The 21,650-nt window shown below is 42.6% G+C and overlaps 1 protein-coding gene across 1 annotated transcript; it reads left to right on the top strand.

Moving 5' to 3' along the window:
- Positions 1–19,624: 19,624 nt before the first annotated feature.
- Positions 19,625–21,434, top strand: LOC143135224 (transcription factor HES-1-B-like). The gene is made up of 4 exons (XM_076295933.1): positions 19,625–19,928; positions 20,037–20,132; positions 20,331–20,418; positions 20,697–21,434. Exons 1-4 carry the CDS (start codon positions 19,821–19,823, stop codon positions 21,200–21,202), a joined length of 798 nt encoding a protein of 265 aa, XP_076152048.1. The 5' UTR covers positions 19,625–19,820; the 3' UTR covers positions 21,203–21,434.
- The last annotated feature ends 216 nt before the right edge of the window (positions 21,435–21,650 follow it).

A 21,650-nucleotide genomic window follows, 5' to 3' on the forward strand; every position in this document is an offset into this window, starting at 1 on the left:
GTATGTGTTATTGCTATTATTAAAAAATGGTCATTACAATGTAAATATAGATAGATTTGTATTGATCCTTTCAGAAGTCCATCTTGCACCATACAGCTCGTCAGTCAGACATACCAGTATCAATAGTAAAGTGCAATATCATCAGTGGCATTTTAATATAATACAGAGTGCAGTATTATCACACAGAGAAGATCAAATTATCTTCCCATCCTAACTTATTCAATAGTGTAATCAGGGTTCAGGCATGGGCGTGGCTGGGCTGTCGAAGATTTGAAAATAGTCAATATGCCTATACTATGACATCTTCAAAAATGTTTGAGAATTTCAGGCTCAGATTTGTCCTTTGCTTTAAGGCCTGTGTAACTGGTAGGGATGAATGATCTGCGAATGTGATTGTGACTATTAAGATTAGTCAGTAATCCGAGTTGTTGATGCTGTTGGGGGGAATTTAAAGGTCTTTTATTAGTTTAAAACATTTGAATATGATCTAGAAATGATCAGCAGATTGTGAAGTCACAACAGTTTTGACCGATGTCAGAAACACTTAAGCTCTAAATTGCCCAGAGCATGCAAATTGGATAGTGTTGGCCCGGTTATTACTTTATACATGTAGTAAATATAATACAGGTCAATGGAAAAGTGCCTTGTTTTCAAGACAACTCGAGGCCTACGGAACTCCAGACAGTACCTTTAATCCTACGGAACTCCACACAGCACCTTTAATCCTGTCAAGTTGCCAAATGTGTCTTAGGGAATGCCTGTTACCTGTCCAGTTTTAATGTGGCTGGCATTTAAAAAAAAATTCTAAATGTATATAATGGCTTGATGAAACCTTAGGTATCCTTACTATTTACCAGGACGTTATATAAGGATTGAGCAGACTACCCTAATCACATTATAATGCAGCATAGTGTAAATATTCCAACTTTTACAAAGATTGAATTGGTCTTTAAAGCCCATGAACTTGAGTGCCCCTAGTGTATTTCCAGGCGTGGTAATATGCTAAGCCCCGAGCTGGGGATGCCCATCTCCACCTCATGGAATTCACCCCCCCCACGTACCCCCACGTACCCCCACCCTCTCCTCCTTTTAGTGGGTGCTGCTGGCACAGAGAGCCAAGGGGATTCTGCAGTCACACTGTTTCAGACTTCAATTACAGATCAATTATAGGCTTTAGCCGTGCCTGTGTCTGTGTGCATATGGGAGCTTAGAGGTCCATAAGTAGAACTACTGAGAGCGATATCATTTCATGTGGAGATCAGGAGCCAGGGGGACGTGAATGGCGGGATTTAAGGGGGGACCTGAATGAGTGAGGGGGCTCCAGTCCAGGCGGCCAGAGAATGGAGGGGCCGGGATCAGGCCCGGGGATTATAGGAATATTCATGACGAGATAAAGCGGAGTCATGAATTGATGTGTCCACGAGATCATCCTATAGATAAACAGCATCTAAATGGGGGAGAGAAAGCCCGCTTGTTTTTGGCCAGTACCGGGGGGAAACTCCCCTTCATGGGCATCGGGGAAGGTTCAGCGAGGACTTTTCCGCATTCCTGCCTTAATGTAACAGATGGTGCCGGACAATAAGAGTCCACGGAACTCCTAGATTAACTAGCGAGGGCATTCACACCCTGGACTCTCGCTCTGCTGGGTAGGGACTGCAGCAGAGTCTCACTGGTGGTGGCACTGTACTGGAGTAGATATGACCCAAATAAACACAGATACAACACAGATAGTACAGATATGCCTCCGTTACTGGACACTGTAAAACGCCATTGATGGCACAGAGAGATTCCTAATGGTCTTCCTGTATGGAACTCTCCCCCTGGGGAAAAGAAATTGGAAATCGAAACATCACTGTTCAGTCTGTGGCCCGTACAGAAGGCAACACTTACCAGATGTCCCATGGGACGTATCTAAATTTGGGTTTCCCACAGTCTGCAATGATTTAATTACGCACCCTGTTATTAATCATGAAAGATCTGAATTGAGTTAATCATTTTTTTCTCTGGATTGGACCTTGACATTCATGCAGTTGTGTCCCTTGGCAAAATCAAAGCTTCTGTTCCAGTTAAACAGCTGTGGAGTATGCCTGTTACTGTAGATGCTTTTGAAATGTAAAACAGTAATGCAATGCCATTAAAATGAGTGGCTCATAAGTGTAAACAGAACATGCCTGCAGTAAAGTCAGCAGTCTGAAATCAACTGCCTGGGCGATGCAGTAAAACAAATGTATAGGGTTGCAATTCAAAGGTGTTTTCTCAGACGATTTTTTGAAAACTTCAAAGAGGACGAATTGTTTTTTGTGTTTTTTATTTTTTTTTATTTTAAATGTACTTCCTGTAAAAACCTACTTCATAAGAGCCAGCCAAACCCCCACCTACTGACCGTAATATCTATTTAAAATAATCATCTCTACCCAGGGATGTAGTGGTAAAATAAGAGGTGGGTAAACTATGAATTCTGTGAGGTGGATAGCATCGTGCGGTATTGGATTTTTCAGAACATGTTTGATGATGGTGGAGGTTATTGTCAAATGTTTATAACAATATCAGTGGTATTAAATGGTTCCTAGAGTGTACATATTGTGAATGCGGATAATACAGTGTGATTTTTGAATGTTAAAAGTTGCAATTGGTGAATAAACTCTTTTGAGAGGTGGATAAACTCTAATAAGAGGTGGATAAACTCTATTTCTGAAATTTCAGAGGTGGATAAACTGAGTTTACTTGCGTTTAGCCTCCACTACATCCCTGCCCCTGCCCTAATAATGCAAATAAGTTCACTAATAGAGTGGGTCGTGTGAAAGGTGTCTCATGACAACATGTTTGAAGGGATGAAGCTAAAATCACCAAACCTTTTCCATTAAACTTTTAAAAGACAACCAATTATCAATAAAGTCAACCTCCTTCGTGTTTACCTATCTACCATATATGGTAAAAGGTGTTAGTGATTACTCAACCCATTTATACTTGACTGCCCCCTGAGCTGTGTCATTGAATTATAAAATATTTATCACTGCCTGTTGGCTCTGTGTGGTAGCCACAGTGCTGGAGCATGTTTGTTTCACTTGCCCACGCCTTATTTTACTCATACAACCTTACATTTAAATGTTTGTCTTTGTGCTGGTGAAAGAGCTGTTTAGGCCGCTGATTGATGACTCAGGGGTGAGGTCACCATTCCCAACGCTTCCTCACGCATACCCTAAGAGCCCAATTGTCTCAATATGTCCCGCGCACAAATTACAAAAAAGATTCTTGTGTGGGGAGGCAACTTGTGCTAACTGGAGCACTTTGACCTTCACTTTGTGGTCTCATTCATGTCCCCCCCAAAAGGAAGACCCAGATTTGCCCCTTTCTCCCACACACACACTCCCCATCCCACGCTTTTGCTCCTTTGTGCCGTTAGCTTATTGCCCCCAGTGACACAGAAACTCTACTGACCATCCATTAGCATGTGTAAAAGCCAAAGTATTGAGTCACGTTCGGGTCTCTGGTCCAGTGGCCAGTGTTCTTGGGTGTTGGGCCATTATGTGGCCAATGCTGAGGGGGTCTGGTAAAAGGCTGTTGCGTTGTGGGGCCACAGCAGATGGACACAAAGCTGCGCTCCTCCCCAGTCCCGACCTTTTCGGGGTCTCCACTCCTTCTGCTTTTTGGGGGGCATGTGTATGAATGGGGCTCGGGGAGGGTTAATAAATTCAGTGATTCAGTGGGCGGACAGTAGCAGTCGTGTAAGCATTTGTTCGCCTGCTTGTTGGAGGGACGGGCTCGGCCCCTTGTCTTATTATGCCAATGCAGGTTAGGAGTTAATGGAAAGGCCTTGTGTTTGGGAGAACATGCAGAACCTACTGCAGACTCGAAGGAGAGGATCAGTCTGTCTGACTGACTGACACTTGCCAGAACTCATCAACGTGTCTGTTGGGATGGGATGGGTCTCTGCCTAAACCTGACTTGTTCTGAACGGATTATGTCTTTATAACTTTATTATAGCTTTGCATTAATCAGTGGATGGCCCTACATAGCAGTGTTGTTTTAATTTGGACAAGTCATTGCCTAATTGATAACAATAGTCTGAAGACTGCAGTTGACTGCATTTACCATTGACAAGGTGTATTTTATGTTGTGACATCGGTGTCACGTGGACGTGGGTATACAGTAGAGGATAGTATACAATATTGTTACTGACATGTAGTACCATCCTCTAGGTGTCTCTTGAGTTTGCAGATTTCTAACCAGAGTTAATAATGAGTTGTACAGGACCAAGCTTGACTGTTTTGCACTGAACACAGACATTTCACTACATTTAAATCACTTGTATGCTGAACGTTCAACTAAAGTGCGCAGTTTTAAAATAAATAGTAAAAAATTACTATTTGACTACTAATTTTGTATCTGTATTATATTATACTATCAAAATTTAACCAGATGGTTTGATATGTGTCAGTATCAGTCTACATACAAGACAATATCATTATTCAATATTTATAGCATCTTTATGAAGGTGCACAAACTAACATTCTACCCTTTGTCTGTGTGGGCCGAGTGTGGAGTGGGAGGGTGGACAGAAGCACTGGAGGATAAGAAGGAGAAATCCATGACAGAGACCTACTTTCATGTGTAGATGAGTCTCCATGGAGACTGGCCAGCCTTGGCACAGACATGTGGGAAGGGGGCCACCAGGACCATGGCGGGCTTCAGCCCTGGAGAGGCCGTGTCAGCACGTGAGGGAACGGGAGTGCAGGTCACTGAGGTCACATGGTGAACCCAGGGGATCAGCTGATATGTCAACAGTGCTGAGGAGATGGTGTTTCCACCCAGTCTGGGCTTCAATGCTGGTACAGTACACAGGCACTTGAGAGGCCCTTAGCCGAGCGTTTATGGGCAGATGTGTTTGTGTGTGGGCACTCACACGTCCGTGGGGCCATCTGTAAAGTGTCCAAGTTACACTGAAGCAAGTGAGTCAAGGAATGTCCACTTGTGTAATGAGTACATCTCAGCACAGAGTGCGAGTGGCCCTTGGCTGGTGGTGATTTGTATGAGGTACTTCTCAAGCTCACTTATGCCTCAAGACAATCTGGTCAAGGAGCTCAGTCAACATGGATGGTTGTTTTGTTTCTGAAATACGCCTAAAACGAGTATTATGTCATGTTGCCTCTTAATAGACCACTCTTTAAAATTGATTGCTGTAATTGACTTTTGACCATTTTTGTTGATAAATCTGTTTCAGAAATGTAATAAACTATGCCCAGTATTTCAAGATAGGATCATAGAGGAACTTATTTTTTATAAATCATCTGACAAATCTTAATGAAGTTTTTCTTGTGCAGTTATGGCAGCATAACTCCACTCTGCATAATCTCTTTATTAGAGATTACATAGGTTGCTTTCAAAAATGTAGCAAACAAAAACCTCCTTATTTATTATTTTGTGGTCTCTCCAAAGCACCCATGACAAATCAGACACATCTTTCATTCTTATTGCACAGCTGAATTCATTTATACCCATTCATTTTTCTTAAACAAGACATCAGAACAGATCCGTATGAGGTGAATATTTGAGCCACACTTTGAAAGGACCTAAAACAATTACAGACTATGAGGGCCTGTGTGTGCAATCCAAACTAATCCTCAGACATGAAACTCTGGGAATGTGTTTGGGATTTAAATTAGATCATGATTGCGCTTTTACCAAGTCTTGTGTTTCAAAGAGATTCATCTTAAATTCCTTGCACACTGTTGTGCTAGAATCCCTCCAGTACCTCTTCAAGCAGTTGGCTTCTCCAAACATATTATCATTTAAATACACATAGAAACTTTGTCAATGCACCGAAACGGCATATAATCTACATGCTAAGTAGGCCATTGAGGTTGGCCAGTCGTATTTGCTGGGAAACACTTTCATGTTGAAATGGAAAGACTTACATGCAAACTCCATTCGGACACTTTTCTGAATTTGTTAAGGGCATTTGAACTCTAAGACAAAAGCGAGTTATGCATGCTCTCTACTGGCGCTCTTTATCTTAGTGGCCCTATTTAATTCCATGTTGCCACATTCCCAGTGCTGACACTGGACAGAGGGCCTCAGACTGGGGCCCTGGTCCCTCTGCTCCCTCAGAGTCTGCTCACCTGACTGATGCCAAATATCAAATTAAACATCAATGCATTGCATGATATCTAGAGATGTTAAAAATAAGTGTGTATCTAGATATTTTTGTGGTGTGTGTGTGTGTGTGTGTGTTTGTGTGTGTGTGTGTGTGTGTGTGTGCGTGTGCGTGCGTGCGTTCGTGCATATGTGTGTGTATGTGTGCATGTGTCTGTGCATTGTGCAATCAGAGGTTATTTCAATTGTTCATCTCATTGAACCTCTGCCATTATGTTCGGGTAATTTAGGATGAAGGATGATCCTTCAGCCAGTACCATCACACTGATGACGGGAATGTTGGAAAATGAACATTCTAAAGAATACCTGAGTTCGTCGAATTTTAGAACCTTTAATTGTGGCAGAACATAATATTTTGTTAGAATATCCAAACCTCCCCTGCTGAAGGGTTGCAGTTATTTCCTGTGTATTAGTCACATTGTGTATAAGCCGCAGGACAGTGTTTTATGCAAGTTAAAAGAAACAAAACCATATTAATACCATATTAACTGCCCCTGTGTATTAACCTCAAAGCTGAAGAAATTTTGCAAAATCAATGCATAAGCCGCGGCTAATAGTTGGGAAAGTACGGTAAACACTAAGAACACTAAAAACAGATGAAATTTTTCTGTCATTGCTTTGCAAGTGATATCCTCGTCCATGTATCATAGTCCAATCATTTTACATCAATTGGCGTTATTATGCTGAGAAGTTGGACCTAAGCCAATAAAAATGATCTAAAGTCACCAACACAATGTGAAAGCATCTAAAATGTATTAGCCAGTTTGGCAATTTACCAGATAAAATAAATCACAATAAATTAAACAAGTTTTGGTTTGCGGTCAAAATCTGAGTACATTCCAAATAAATCAGAATAAACATAGATCACAGAGAAAGGTACAGTGGAGCAGTGCTGACAGTTTTATAACATGTCAATTTAAACATGTAGTCTATAACAGAACTAAATTTAGTCTAAAAGAAGAAGTAAATGTCTTTACTGAAAAAACTATCCACTGAACAGTCTCAAAAAAGAAAAATGTGTATTTTTGTTTGATATCAGCAACAAGATTGTCCAAATGGATGAGTGTAGGAGACGCGTGTGACGACGTGAAGCGTGTTACGGCTGAATGGGGCTCCTGTTTGTATGGACACTTCATGCGGCATCAGACCCAGCAGAGCACAGGAAACATGCCGTGCTGGTTTGAGGCGGAAACATTCTCTCATGGAATGGAAGGATCTCGCAAGAGGGAGATCAAGAACTAACTTTTTTTTATAATAATCTAGTGCCATTGTTCTAGTGCCAGTGTCCATTGTTCTTCAATATTTTTTATCAGCGACACCTTACACATAGAGCCAGGTGATAGATGAGCTCATTAGTTATTGTTATTATAGAAAATAAATCCATGTGGAAAAGCACAGGATCCACAGTTGGTTACATTTGATAATATTTGTAATGTCTGTGTATTGAAATAAGAAAATATATATATATTTTTTTGTTACCTTGTAGTATAAAGGCTAAACATTAACAGCTATCTGTGGAGATACTTATCTTCTACATCTTCCTCAGAGTCACTGAAAGTCAAAGGCGGTGGTGTCCTTAAATATATCAGAATTGCCTTATTACTTGCTTCTGTGAAATGTTAGTGACAGACACTACTTATCAATATTTTTGAAAGATATTTTATTAGAAATTCTAGTTTTTTATCATGGGTGAATGGGTGAAGGTGTCATACAAGATTTCACTATGATAAAATCAGATTAAATCAGATTACTCCTGCTAATAAAATGTTAGCAGTCTCATAAATTAATCTTTTATATGTTATTTATTCAATGCTAACATGCAAGTTGTTCCTTGGATCAGTATTTTACACAGAGCAGTCTATTATCACATTAGATGAAACAATTATTTGACCTTCAATAATTTATAATCACAAATCTGAAAATCACGCATAATCTCCTAAGTATAAATAACCATCAACGTGTGAACATGACAACATGAGACAGGCGACTCCAGACCCTTATCTTAACCAAAGCAAAACCAAATTCCAGCATCTAGATTCTAAGCCAGATCTGGCATTGTGCACAAGTTTGAAGTACCTCAGACCTGTACTTTGTAAGATATTTCGCGCACACACAGAGGGATGGACGGACAGACAGATGGACAGACCTGAGTACCACAACCTCTTTCCCCTATGGGGCCAGGGTACAAATACAACATGTATTGCTTCTTAAATTGGTAACATTTTTTTAAATATTGCGAAAAATATAAGAAAGCTAAGAAACATATTAAGAAAGGGTTATTCTTTTGCCATTGACAGGTCTTTACATTTTTCAACCTTTGAGTTGATAAATATTTGCCTTTGTATTTTTAACATTATATGCTTTTGAGATGAGCTTTCCATGTTATGAGCCATGGACTATGGTGGCATCAGTGAATCAATGTCTATTAAAGTTATTAAAATGTGAAGAAATGCATCACAAAATGGACTCAGAAAAATAAATGGCATTTTGATTACATATAATGACTACTGACAAATGTTTCAGAATTAGATATTCTTTGTCGTGACACTAATTTCACATGTAACTAGACAGTTTTCATAACAATATGAGCAGTTATCTAAATTATCTGCAATTTTATTGGAATGGTAACGGAAATGTTACCAAATTCTAGCAAGCTCTACTTCCTTACTCTCTGTTTTGTTGTTGACACCTGTTGTAAATAATGTGCTCATAGACATATGCAGTTTTTGATCTTTATGTCTGTACTGTCTCTAAAATGACTCAGATGTAGATTTGCAGCATTTCATAATTCAGTCATTCATTGAGCAGCCTTTTATTTCTCACCTATTCTCAGACCACCTGTGGGCTTAACACAGACAGCCCTCAGCTGTTGCGCTCTCTCTCTCTCCCCTTCTCCCAGGTCTCAAGTCCTGTCTCTCTCCTTCGGGGTGGGAAGGGGTGGGGGGTTGGGGCACACTCTCATTCATCCCCTGCTGATTGTGCCTCTTCATCCTCATTCCCAGTAAAAGGCACCATATTTTCTGCTGAGATGGTAGCTGTGGAGACAAGGTCTATTTTCCCAGCTAAAGCCTTTGCTCCCCCTCCCGTCCCTCCCCGTGTGGAGAGATCCCTTTATCCCCCCCCCCCTCATCCCACCCCCCCACCCAACATAAAACAAAGGCAGGGCTGAATGCTCTCCGAGGTAGGTAAATGTATTCAGTGACATCAGCCGGATGATTCCATTCTGCTGGCTCCCTGTGCCTTGTTTGTTTCCGGCCTTGTCCCACGTGCTCCACACACTGGTCCTGCTTGTCTGAGGCCCCTGGAGCGCACAAAAGACCCAAGGCTTCTGACGTGTGGACAGTGGTGGATTGGGGGGGGGCTCCGTATATGGAGAGCAACTAGAAGAGGGAGTGAGGGGGTCAAAAAGGAAACAGTTATAGCCCTTGGTGAAGGCTGCTAGGAGGATTTCTCCAGTCCCATCTGCCTGTACCTCTTCTCTCTTCCTCCTCCTCCTTCTCACAAATACTACTCCATTCCTCCATCCCAACACTCTCCACCTGCCCCTTTGATCTGGTGTACTTAGGGTTGTTGTTGTAAGTGACTAGGCAAGGCAATATAGTTATGTGTGTGTGTGTGTGTGTGTGTGTGTGTGTGTGTGTGTGTGTGTGTGTGTGTGTGTGTTATTTGTGTATTTTGACGGACTAAACTGGGTATGTGTCTTGGCACCTGTTGGTATCATAGGCAATTCTGCTATATACAGTCCACCATATGGTAACCTTTCCTTCATAATCCTTTCACATTTATTATGTGTTTATTTCCTCTTCCAGTTTTAGCCGGTGTCTGTCTCACTGGATAAATCATTCACCATCCAAGGACCCACTTAAAAGCCATCATTTTGGAATGTAAGTTCTTGACTAGTGAAATAATAGGTGAAATAAGTCTTCGGTGACTCCTCTTATTTACCTCTACTCCTCTACTTACCAGTTGCTTTCCAACAGCATTGAATATCCCTGCATGCCAGTAGGCCTACCTTAACCGGGGGTCAAACAGCTATTAGCCTGTTTGTAATACAGATTGGCAGACACCCTTAAGGGTCTCTCATACAGACCCTTCCTGCCCGTCATTATCTTTGGTGGGAGAGACATGTTAAGTGAAATGACAAACACAAGCTTCATTCAGCTTTCGAGAGAAGACATGTGAGACAAGCCCTTCGGGGCTGTTCTGATACTGTTTGCACATGTAAATGCCTGTGGGCTCAGACGAGGCTGTTGGTGCTGCTGCTGTGGCTGCTGTTGAGGCCCATAATGCACCTCACCGCGGGGCCATTCTGATGTCCGCCCGACGGACAGGATTAGCTAACAGTGAGTCTTGTGAGGGGTCGAAGATTAGCGTCTCTTCTCGGCAGGACATGACGGATTAAACTCGCGCACGCTGAGGAGAGGAGGCTGGAGGAGCCAGAGATGAGGGACTTGGTGATGGGAGATAATCTGCTCCTCGGGGGAAAGGCAGGCATCTTTCAGGCCTTTCTTTCAGGGATGAGAGGAGGGGGAAAAGCCATTCTTCTGAAGTACGCCAGAGTAACAGAGAGCTGGGTCGGCATCGCCACATGTGTTAAAGTCCAGCCGCTATATAACTGATGCTTCCCATCAGCACTTTATTGACTGCATTGTGACTGCTTTTGTGTTGCATTGTGATATGCTGTGCTTAGATTTGGCTGTTATCTGGTTGCTAAGTTGTGATGCAATAATGTGCAATTATAATGCAATCATTTCGGGTCCAACTGGGCCCATAGAAGCTTGTTTTTTTTTTTTCCGACTATTCAGTCATTATACTACTTATGGTTATGGCGCTAGTAAACTCTTTTGGATGAAAGAGCTATTGGGCCCCGAAACAATATGTGACGTCGGACTTAACAATTGAATATTTCAATGTAATATAGTAGATAGATAGATAGATAGATAGATAGATAGATAGATAGACAGATAGATAGATAGATACTTTATTGATCCCCAAGGGGAAATATAATAGTATAATAGTATAATAGTATAATGTAATGTGTAATGTAATGTAATGTATTTTTTTGTTTTGTTGTTGTGTTGTGTTGTGTTGTGTTGTTTTGTTTTGTTTTGTTGTTGTGTTGAGTTGTGTTGTGTTGTGTTGTACTGTGTTGTCAGGGATTGAGATGAAAGATTAGCCCTCACACTACATTGGCAAATCATACTGTGTATGGATTCACATTCCCTCCTCTTGGATTCCCTGGTCACATGAAAGAGGTAAAGCCAAGGTTTGTAATATCTCCAGTGCATACAATAAAGTGTATCATTTTCTTGTGGGGTATGGAACTTTGGCAGAAAACTCTGACAGAACCGTAAACATAATCTGTAATGTACACGCTTAATCTCTTTGGATGCAAGTTAGCCATATTGACATCTCTATGCAGTAAGGCGATTTGTATGGTGCCAAATAGGGCAACTCTCTCAGCAGGTGGAGCCGTGCGTCTCCTGCCGAGAGGTTAAGGAGCAGGACCGGATTCTCCCAGTGTGACTGTGACGCTGGGCTGCCGCTCACTCCCCCTCCTGGGGTCTAATCGAGTTATCGCGTCTACAAATCTCTCATCAGGGGCCCGTGTTGACACTCGCTCCGAAAAAGAAAGCCACAAGGCAACAAATTTACACCAGCAGGGAGTTGGAGCACGACAGTCCAGTGTGGCTGGATGAAAAGCTTCGGTAACCTCTGGTCACATAACCCTTCCACACCCCACTGACAGTGCCCTCACAACGGGCAACTCGGGTCTCTGTTGTCCATGAGGGGCAGACTAGGAGCACAAACACACACATACACCTCATAATGAAAAGGATCCACAGCCAGTTTGCCCTTCACAATTTAAAATAGACGCAAGTATCATTCACTGCTCAGGTCACAGTCACGGTGTTGAGTCTTGTAACTGGTGTGATTTTGCAGCATTCTGACCATACATACACTGAACTGATCATTAAATAGTTAATATGCTGTCTCCTACTTTGTGTACTATACTGTGGATGCAATTTCATGTTCACTGCAACTGATTGTTCTTTGATTCCCGAAGCCATGAAGTCCTAATGGGCTTCTTCTTTTCACAAAGAATGGAGCTAAAAAAACACAATCTCTTCAAAGCCTCCGAGGTCCTCATACGTGGCCTTTGTAGGTATGAAGGGCACACAATGTGCAGGGAACCCAGTGGAGTGAAAACGATGAGGCCAGCTGCGGTCCCGCGTGCGTGCTGGCCAGTGGGACTGTGCTGACCCTGTGGAGGAGCCTATAAATCAACTCCAAAGCTGCCTCTGGCCCTGGCCGGAGGGAGCATGGCCTGTGTCCACTCCACGGCGCACTCTGACCCCTGACCTGTCCACAGCAGGACGGGCCAATCTCTGTGTCCGGCGCCTGCCAGCTCGCCCGTGGCCAGGGCAGCTACCTGCTGCTGGGCACAATGCAATTGGACACAGTTTTCAAGATGATATAGGGTGTCAGATTCTCCATGCTGACAGAGAAAGGAGGGAGCTTCGCCCGAGTGACTTTTTGTTATGTGGCTCTTATCACTGACAAAGCGTTCCATTTTACAGGTCATATTTCACTGTGGAGTTTTGTGTTTTTAGTTTAGGCTTCGGCCAGATGCACTAGCCCACTGCTGTTTGAATGAGCATCTAAGCATCTGTTTTGGTTGTGCAATGCAAGCTAGAAATGAAAATGGAGAGGACACATTCCACACGACTCAGATTATTTGAAGAATTTGGAATATGGAAAGACAAATGATAGTGATGGAAAAAGAAATATTCATGTGTACTGTGAAGCTCAGACGTGATCTGAAACAGTGTTTTTCTTATTTGTTTCACACCAGAATTTGAGAGCCAAGTGCACGGCTTGTCCTCCACTGCAACTGTAGAATCCTAAATCCACAGAGCACTGAGTGACTCTCAGGCATATAGGGAAGCTATGCAGTGTCATCCCGGCGTGGCAGCACAACGCCTTCAGTGGGCAACATCTGCTGGCCTCATAGTGAAAGGCAGGCAGTATACACATACACATACACACACACACACACACACACACAACCTCTCTGAGGACACAAGAAGGGTAGTGAGATGGATAGGCTGCAGTTTATGGCTTCCTTAGTGACAAAACCTCAGCATCTTATCTATGGTCCACAGTGGCCAATTGATTTGCTCTGGGCCATTATTCACTGATCAGAGGCGCCATTCCCCCTCTGTCGTCATCACAGGCTTGACTCACTCTGCATGGCTCTCCTACTCAGCACGGAAACATCCGGAAATATGTTGATATTGGATAACAACATTGTGCTTTGAGAGAATATGTAATATAATCACATATTTCAGTGCCAACTGCACACGTGAGGTGGATTTTACCATGACTTTTTGAGGGACCATGGACAGTTCCAGTTATTGCCAATGAGTACTTGAGCCTGTTCCATTTCTTTTTTAATTCTGTAGTCATTCCTTGTGTACATGAATTAAAAAATATGTTTTTTTGTGGATCATTGTGGCTGACAATTCACAGAGATTGTCCAAGATGTAATCATTTCACAAAACTGGACAAACAAAGCTTTATTTTGGCACAACCTTACAATCCCAACATTTGCAAACCTGGCGGTACCCTGCCACATCAGTGCCAAATCTATCATATTCCTGTACGTAAACCCCCAAGAAACAAAATGTAAGGGCCACTGGCCAAACAAATCTGAGGAACACACAACCTTCTCCATGACAACCTAAGCAACACGAAAAACAGGGAAGAAAAACAAAACAACTACATAAAGTGCCATAAACCCTAAATGACAACAATGGCACAGAGTCCAGATAAGGGGCCTTGTCTGGGAGCAGTCCAGGGGCCACAAAGGCAGGCCCTCCCAGTAAAGATCTAAACAACAGCAGGGGAGGGAGCAGGCAACAGTGCTCTAATGAGCTCCAGTATGGGCAGATGAGGATGTTCACAGGGAGGGCGATGACCTTACTAATGTACATTACTGGACCCTAAATTGTGTGCATGTGTGTGTGTGTGTCTGTGTGTGTGTGTGTGTGTGTGTGTGTGTGTGTGTGTGTGTGTGTGTGTGTGTGTGGCGTTGGGTAGTGTGGAGGGGGTTGTCTGCCCATTGTGTGTATGTTAATTGCCTGCTGACAGTTTGGCTTCCAGTGTGTCAACAGTGAGGTTGTTTTCCTCTGGTTTGGAAGCATGGATGAGGAGCGTGTAGTAGAGTGCATGTACAGTAATGTACCACTGGCCTGAGGGAATGGGCAGACCTGCATGAACTCCATAACACACACCTATGGAATCGTCACAACTTTTCCTGATAAGACAAGACCATTGTCTTGACCAAGATTACCACAGTTAAGCAAAGGATGAATAAAGTAAATTGAATTAAAAAAGAAAGACGTGTTTGTTGTACTTCTGAACATTTTTAAAAAGAGTGTAATGTACTGTACCAACTAAATTCAATTTCACCAAATTTACCCCTTGGGAGTTGATAATAAACTGATATATAGGGTCGAGACCAAATTCTCAATTGAGGCTTAGTCTGGTATTATTTCTCGAATCATCATTAACATTTGTAAAACAGTAATTTTTAGAACAATTCGTACACAAAATACCACTAATGGGAACAGTTTGTGAAGGCTTATTCACTTTTAGAATCTAATAAAGCAGATTTAGGACTTTAATCTGTGAAACGTATCATTTAGCTTAACTAACCAATTCCATGCAAAAACTCAGTTTAGACTCGGAATAAAGATATTTTTGCATTGCCATGCAAATCATTGTGATAAAAATGCAAACTACTGGAGGCACTAGATAGAACGTGTGCATAATCAAAAGACGTCTTGAATAAAATCTCATCACTTCTCTAATGTTTTGATCTGAGCGACCAGCATCCAGTCTCCTCAGTGAGATTAGGCATTTAGCCCCACAGAGCCAGAGCTACTCTCTCTTAACTGCAGATGCTAATTCATGTCCCAAACCATTTGAATGACAGTGGGTTCTTTGTACAGTTGGCCACCCATGTTGACATATGGTAGGGTGGTGAATGTGATCTCCCTCATATACAATATGACTGTCTCATCAAACTCGTCTTTGTGTGGAAAGATTTTGTGAAAGGCTTTTTTTCGTTGTAGGCATTTCAGATGAGTTACATGAATATGGATGATTATCTATCACTCTGACAACATGTCTGTACACACAGACACACATGCACGCAGACACACACACACACACACACACACACGCACGCACACACACGCACACACACACACACACACACACACACACATTTGCATCTACATCAGCATGTACACAAACACACACCTTGTACAAGCACTCATTTGTCAAAACAAAAGCGGCTCAGTAGCCCTGTGTGGAGGTCATTTAGGTGTTCCGAGCACAGCCCTTGTTCTCAGAGAGAACACACACACACACACACACACACACACACACCCTTCAGGAGCAGAAACCTTGAAGGTCCTCAGACAGCTGGGCTGAAGGTCCACAGAATGTGATTGCTTGGAGACGAGTCAAACATCTCCTCGTATTGACGAGTGTCCCAGTGGAGAGGCTGGTCAGTGGGAAAAAAACATTTACTCTGTTCCCAGGGAGGGTAACTCAAGAATGCTGGATCGTGTGTGTGTGTGTGTGTGTGTGTGTGTGTGTGTGTGTGTGTGGTGTTTGTGTACATACTCGGGGACACTTGTTTAGAGAGGCCAGTGGGGAAAGTGGGTAAATCACCTAATTGCAATTCACTGTTTACAAAAGGCTGCTTTGACACTAACTACAGTGTAAAGCACTCTCCTGAGAGATGCTGGCAACACAACAGTCTTATCTGCAGCTACAGCTTTTATGGGGCACTCATTAACAGAATGAGAGGGCATGGATTATTACTATCAGCTATACATGAATAGCCAAGATTGGGGACAAACATGGTTGAAAATGTCTAAGTAAGAATCCTTTAACCTGATAAACAGTTTTAAACAGCCTTTTAGCATTTAGTGTCATACATCTGACAAGACAAACACATTTATAGGCAGTGATTCAGTAAATGCTTACTACACTTTCCCTGACACCACATCATTGATATCTCAACCTGCAGTCCCAAAAAATGAAAGCATGTGATCTTAACTAATCTTAAAGATGCTTTAAGTGATGTTTAAACAAAACAGAGAGCTAGCTCGCTACTCCCTCCCGTGCAATTGAAACTCTCCTAAATGCACATCTCGTCGGTTATTGGCTGGAACACTGTTTGATATGTTTTATGGTGCAGGTTGCACCAGTTTGTTTTGTTGCTACGTTTTTTTACAGTGTGTTCAGGGGACAGGCAGCTAGCGGATAGTGAGGAGATGTTTGCTGTATGTGACAAAAAATGTTCTAGCCTAAAAAAAACATGTGACCGCTTAGAGCACCTTTAATAAAGTAAATCCATATTCCAATTTACTTTCTGCGCTCCTTGGTGTGTGTGGCTCGGGCCCCTCTCCTGGCTGTGGGCCTGGGTCGGTGTTCCCGCGGGCGGGCCCCTTGTGTTTCCCACACTGATAGGGATCTGGAGTGTGCCATAAAGCCCCGCGAGGCTAGAGCACAGAGGCAGCACAGAGGCAGCGCACGGCCGATTCACAGCGGCCTGATAAGATCCATGCGGCGCCTCTCCTTATGCTCACCCTCTCCTCACCCGTCCACTCTGCTGCCTTTATCAGGGAAAGCACAAACTCCCTCTTACACACACACACACACACACACACACACACACACACACAGACACTGAGAGAGAGGGAGGGAGAGAGAGAGAGAGAGAGAGAGACTCCTATGTGTGTTTGTGTATCCTATGTCTCTGCATTCATGCACGTTCAGTAAACCTCCAGTAACATGCTGTATTTAATTATTGCACAAGTGCCTGTGCACCTGTACAAACCTTTTCAGATCAAATAGATATGGTATAAAGTCTTATGACAAAGACTTGTGTGAACACACATATAGACTCATTCAGACTATATGAGGAAACTCTTGGGAAGTTATAATTCAGTTCAGTTATATTCATTTCATATTCATTTTACCAAACCGAGGGTGCTTTAGGATGATATTGTTTGTGTGTGTCTATGTGTCTTATCTGTTTGTATATTTGCCTTTGAATAATATGCTTTCTCATGAATTTATCTGTAAATCTGTAGGCTTATATCTGTTTCCTGATGTGAGAGCTTGTGCTTGCAAGTGTGCTTTCACTGACACATCCATGTATGTGTGTGTGTGTGTGTGTGTGTGTGTGTGTGTGTGTGTGTATGAGTGTGTGTGTGTGTGTGTGTGTGTGTGTGTGTGTGTGTGTGTGTGTGTGTGTGTGTGTGTGTGTGTGAGAGAGAGAGAGAGAGAGAGAGAGTGTGCGTGCGTGGATGTGTGTGTGAGCGTGTGTCTACGTGTGTGTGCCTGCGTGCCTGGGAGCAGGGGACGGCTGCAGTTCAGCAGAGAGCAGCTCTTTCCCACAGTCTGCAGAATTGACACATGGCCCACACACACACATTCCACAAGCTGCGGTCGACAGGCCAGACGACCGGGCCAAGCCGTGTGCAACGGAGGAGGTGTGGTGAGATGGAGAGAGTGAGGGGGAGGAGGGGGAGAGAGAGATAACGATAGAGAGAATGAGAGAGGGAGGAGAAAGAAGGAAGGAGGGAGGGAGGGAGAGTGAAGATGAGAGCGAGACAGCGGGAACTTTACTCACTCTCCGTCACATCAGTGGCTGCCCTCCCGCTGCCCTCTTGTTGCACTTTGAGCAGCATATTATCCAAGTGAGACCTGGTACTCCACAACAAACTCACTTTAAATGATTTGTGAAGATAATTTGTGTGTGTGTGTGTGTGTGATCATGGTACTGTTTTGGTTCTTGTTCCTCTTGGAGAGTTCTTCATGACTCTTAGACCCACTGGAGTAACCTTTGTATAGGAAAATACACAAGGAAGAGTACTTATATCAGCCAGTACTATTCGTTCCTGACTTATCTGAATGTAGACGGAGGGATGTTGGCTCTCCTTCCTCCAACTCCTTGCATCTCATGTTTTATATCTATCTCCCATCACAGGACACATAAGTTAACAGCCAAATTTGCAATTTATTCTGAGATGCTTATTTGCAGCTGCACTTCATTGGATCTCTTAATACAGAGGAGAAATCGCAATCTGTTATTGCATGTGCAGCATATTAATTACATACAAAATATAATCTGAATGCAATTTGATAGCCGGAATGACATGTACAAATGTGCAGGAGAACACAATTTACAAAAATGGATCCTGCCATTGACATGTGTATGCTAACAGAAGCCACCGTAGGCTTGTGGAACCTGCCCATTTCTTCCCAGCAGTGGAACAAAGCCAGTACTGTTTCAAGGGGCCCAAGCTTGACAACAAAATGAGGCAAAGCTTATATTCAAACCAAATATATCTGCACTAATAAGACATGGGAAGCACTTGCCAAGCTGCACTTGCACTACTGCAGATGGTTCAAGTTGGTGTTCTAAATGTACTTCAATATGAGAAATAAATATACTTTCAAGTCATTGTTGACACTCACACTCTATGAACACAAATCTTTTTTTTCTTGTGACATAGTATTGTGTTCCATATGTTTCCTGAGTCATCTCTGAATGCTGATACTCTTGCAGGTGGGCCTCTACAAACCAGGGTGTGAAAAGTCTGGCTCAGTGCACAACTGGCCCTCCATGGTAAACTGAGATTCCCGACATTGCTGAACATGAGCACTGAATGGAACCAGGGTGTTCAAGGTTGCCAACAAACCAGAACTAAAAGGGCTTAGCCTGGTCTCTGAGGTGAAAGGTGATACTTGAAGATTGCGCTACTGGGGTGTAGGGTTAAACTCCTGAGTTTGTGTGAAAATGCAGGATGAACAGACTCTCACTATCAGGTGGTATTTTGAGACAGATTTAATACCCCTAATGGGGGTGGTGGGGGCGGGGGTGCAATTCACTTTAGGGTACACTTTTGGGTACATTTTAGTCAAACTCAACATTCTTTAATTCCACCTATATTTATGTCATTATGTTCTGAAGAGACCACAAATCAGACCATTAACCAAAAGAATACTTATAGCACAAAACCTATTTCAAATCACTATTCATTCACATATTGGTAACATTTACTGTATACTTCGTTCAACATGGTATCGTTACTGGTGACACTCCATCCGTGGTTAGAGGGAAGACTTGCCCTTGGTGTCCCAACACTGCCGCAAAGCTCGCGCGCAACGCCACCCCCACGCCTATAGCCAATGGTATGATACTGTGCACGCGCCGCCTGCTCTACATCGTGTGTCTCTTCCAGTGATTGGAGGAAAGTTACTGTGGGAAATAAACTTTGGGAAATTTCACACGAGCTGTTCGCGTGCAGTTTGGGAGACATAAATAAGAGCTGCTGAGCGAACAGCGAGATGTCAGATTCGCCCAAGGCACTGTGGAGAGAAGAACCCTATAAAGCCCCTGCCTCTGTTGACTGGATCCGTTTAAACCAATTAATGAACTATAATTTACTGAATACAGACAAACTCGAAATAAAGAATCAGACAACGGATTCTGGTCAATACATTCGGATTATACGTGGGCTCCTGTGACATATCGGAAGACGACTTTCGGGGGAAACTTATTTTGATATAGAAACATGCCAGCGGATAACATGGAGAAATCATCGGGATCTCCAGTTGCTGCCACCCCGGCAAATTTGGTAACGACACCTGATAAACCCAAGACAGCCACGGAACACAGAAAGGTAGGCTACTGTGAATGACCTAGATGAAAGATGCATCAGGTTGAAAATAGCATGATGCACAACTTGCCAGATGTCAGTTTGTTAATGTCCTTTTTGTAATTTTTCTAGTCATCTAAACCAATTATGGAGAAAAGAAGACGAGCGCGCATCAACGAAAGCCTGTGTCAGTTGAAGACCCTTATTTTGAACGCACTTAAAAAAGATGTAAGTGTTTTAAATTGTTAGCAAGAAGTTTTAAAGGCAAATAACCAATATTGTAATCCCATGACGCAATCATGCTTAACCATAAATTCTAAAGTTAATTAAGACATTAGGTAATTAATAAAACATGGAATATATGTAAAATAGTTATCAATGCTTTATTTGTAAAGCTAAAGCTTGTTTTTTTTTATATTTGTTTAGACCTCAAGACACTCGAAACTTGAAAAAGCGGATATTTTGGAAATGACAGTGAAGCACCTGAAAAATCTTCAGCAACTTCAGATAACCGGTGAGTATAACAGAGTTCAAAATATACCTGACCAAGCCTACTCTTTGCGTAGATTAGGACATCTGGAAAAGTGTCCTCCAGTCCCTGCAGACAATATTTTATTTAGACTATATCATTCCTTAGTTCTTCGTATAGGTCCATTTGTCTATTTTAAATCAGTTTATTTTAGAGTTTGTAATTTAACCTAATTTAAAGGTTTAAATTCCTTGTTCGAAAATCAAAAGAAGAGGTTAAATCCAAGCTTTTATTTAAACGTATCGTATTGATGTTCCTTACAGGTGCCTTGAACACGGACCCATCTGTAATCGGCAAGTACCGGGCCGGTTTCAGTGAGTGCATGAATGAAGTCACGCGTTTTCTCTCCACGTGCGAAGGGGTAAACACCGAGATAAGGACAAGACTCCTCAGCCACTTGGCGAGTTGCATCGCGCACATCAACGTATTGAACTGCCCGGCACAGCACCCCGTTTCTTCCTGCACACCCCATGCAGCTTTCGGACAACCAGTAGTACAAGTCGCATGCGCTTCCCCTCAGTTAAGTGGTGCGGTTTGCAAAAATGGCACGCCGGTGAGCATCTCGCCAGAGGCAGCTAAGATATACGGCGGATTTCAGGTTGTATCTGCAACGGATGGGAAATTCGCCTTTTTAATTCCCAGCTCGGCGTTCGTTCCTAGTGGACCTGTTATTCCGCTGAACGGACTGAGCACTGCCGGCGGCGTCACGCTGCCTGCCTCTCCGGTTGCGCAGCTAGCCCCGGTAGACTCCATGTGGAGACCCTGGTAGGGGCGACTCTGCTGGTCTAGTGTTGGACTCTAAAGATTACAGTGTCTTGTACATTTTTGTAGCCAATGTTTTCCTTGGCATGATATTTTCTATGAACTTGTATTCTGTATTTTGAGATTTATATGATAGATTCACTTACATGTATATATTTTTAGCTGATATGTCAGTTTATATTAGATGTATTATTCTTTTAAGGTCAGACATATGTTCATTAAATGCTGTTTTTCTGCATTTGAATAAATTTTTATATGAAGAAGAATATATGAGTCAACACATCAGGTTTTATCATGCTTGGCCAACAACTGCAATGCATGGTGTGTGTGTGTGTGTCATGGAGTTTGTGACTGTGTGTGTGCCATGCCGGTGTTTGAAAAGTTGCTTTATAATATCACAAACCACTTTAGCTGGATTATATTTATTATTAGATTAAGTAAATGGTTTGAAGATT

This window comes from Alosa pseudoharengus, unplaced genomic scaffold (assembly GCF_046254945.1).
Source record: "Alosa pseudoharengus isolate Yale_2024_CS ecotype anadromous, Long Island Sound unplaced genomic scaffold, YU_APseudo_1.1 YU_APseudo_1.1_scf_2, whole genome shotgun sequence".
Classification (NCBI taxonomy): domain Eukaryota; kingdom Metazoa; phylum Chordata; class Actinopteri; order Clupeiformes; family Clupeidae; genus Alosa; species Alosa pseudoharengus.

Coding starts and splice junctions, on each gene's coding strand:
- LOC143135224 (XM_076295933.1), top strand. CDS start 19,821: ATGCCAGCGGATAACATGGAGAAATCATCGGGATCTCCAGTTGCTGCC. Junction 19,929..20,036: donor CAGCCACGGAACACAGAAAG/GTAGGCTACTGT, acceptor TAATTTTTCTAG/TCATCTAAACCAATTATGGA. Junction 20,133..20,330: donor TGAACGCACTTAAAAAAGAT/GTAAGTGTTTTA, acceptor ATATTTGTTTAG/ACCTCAAGACACTCGAAACT.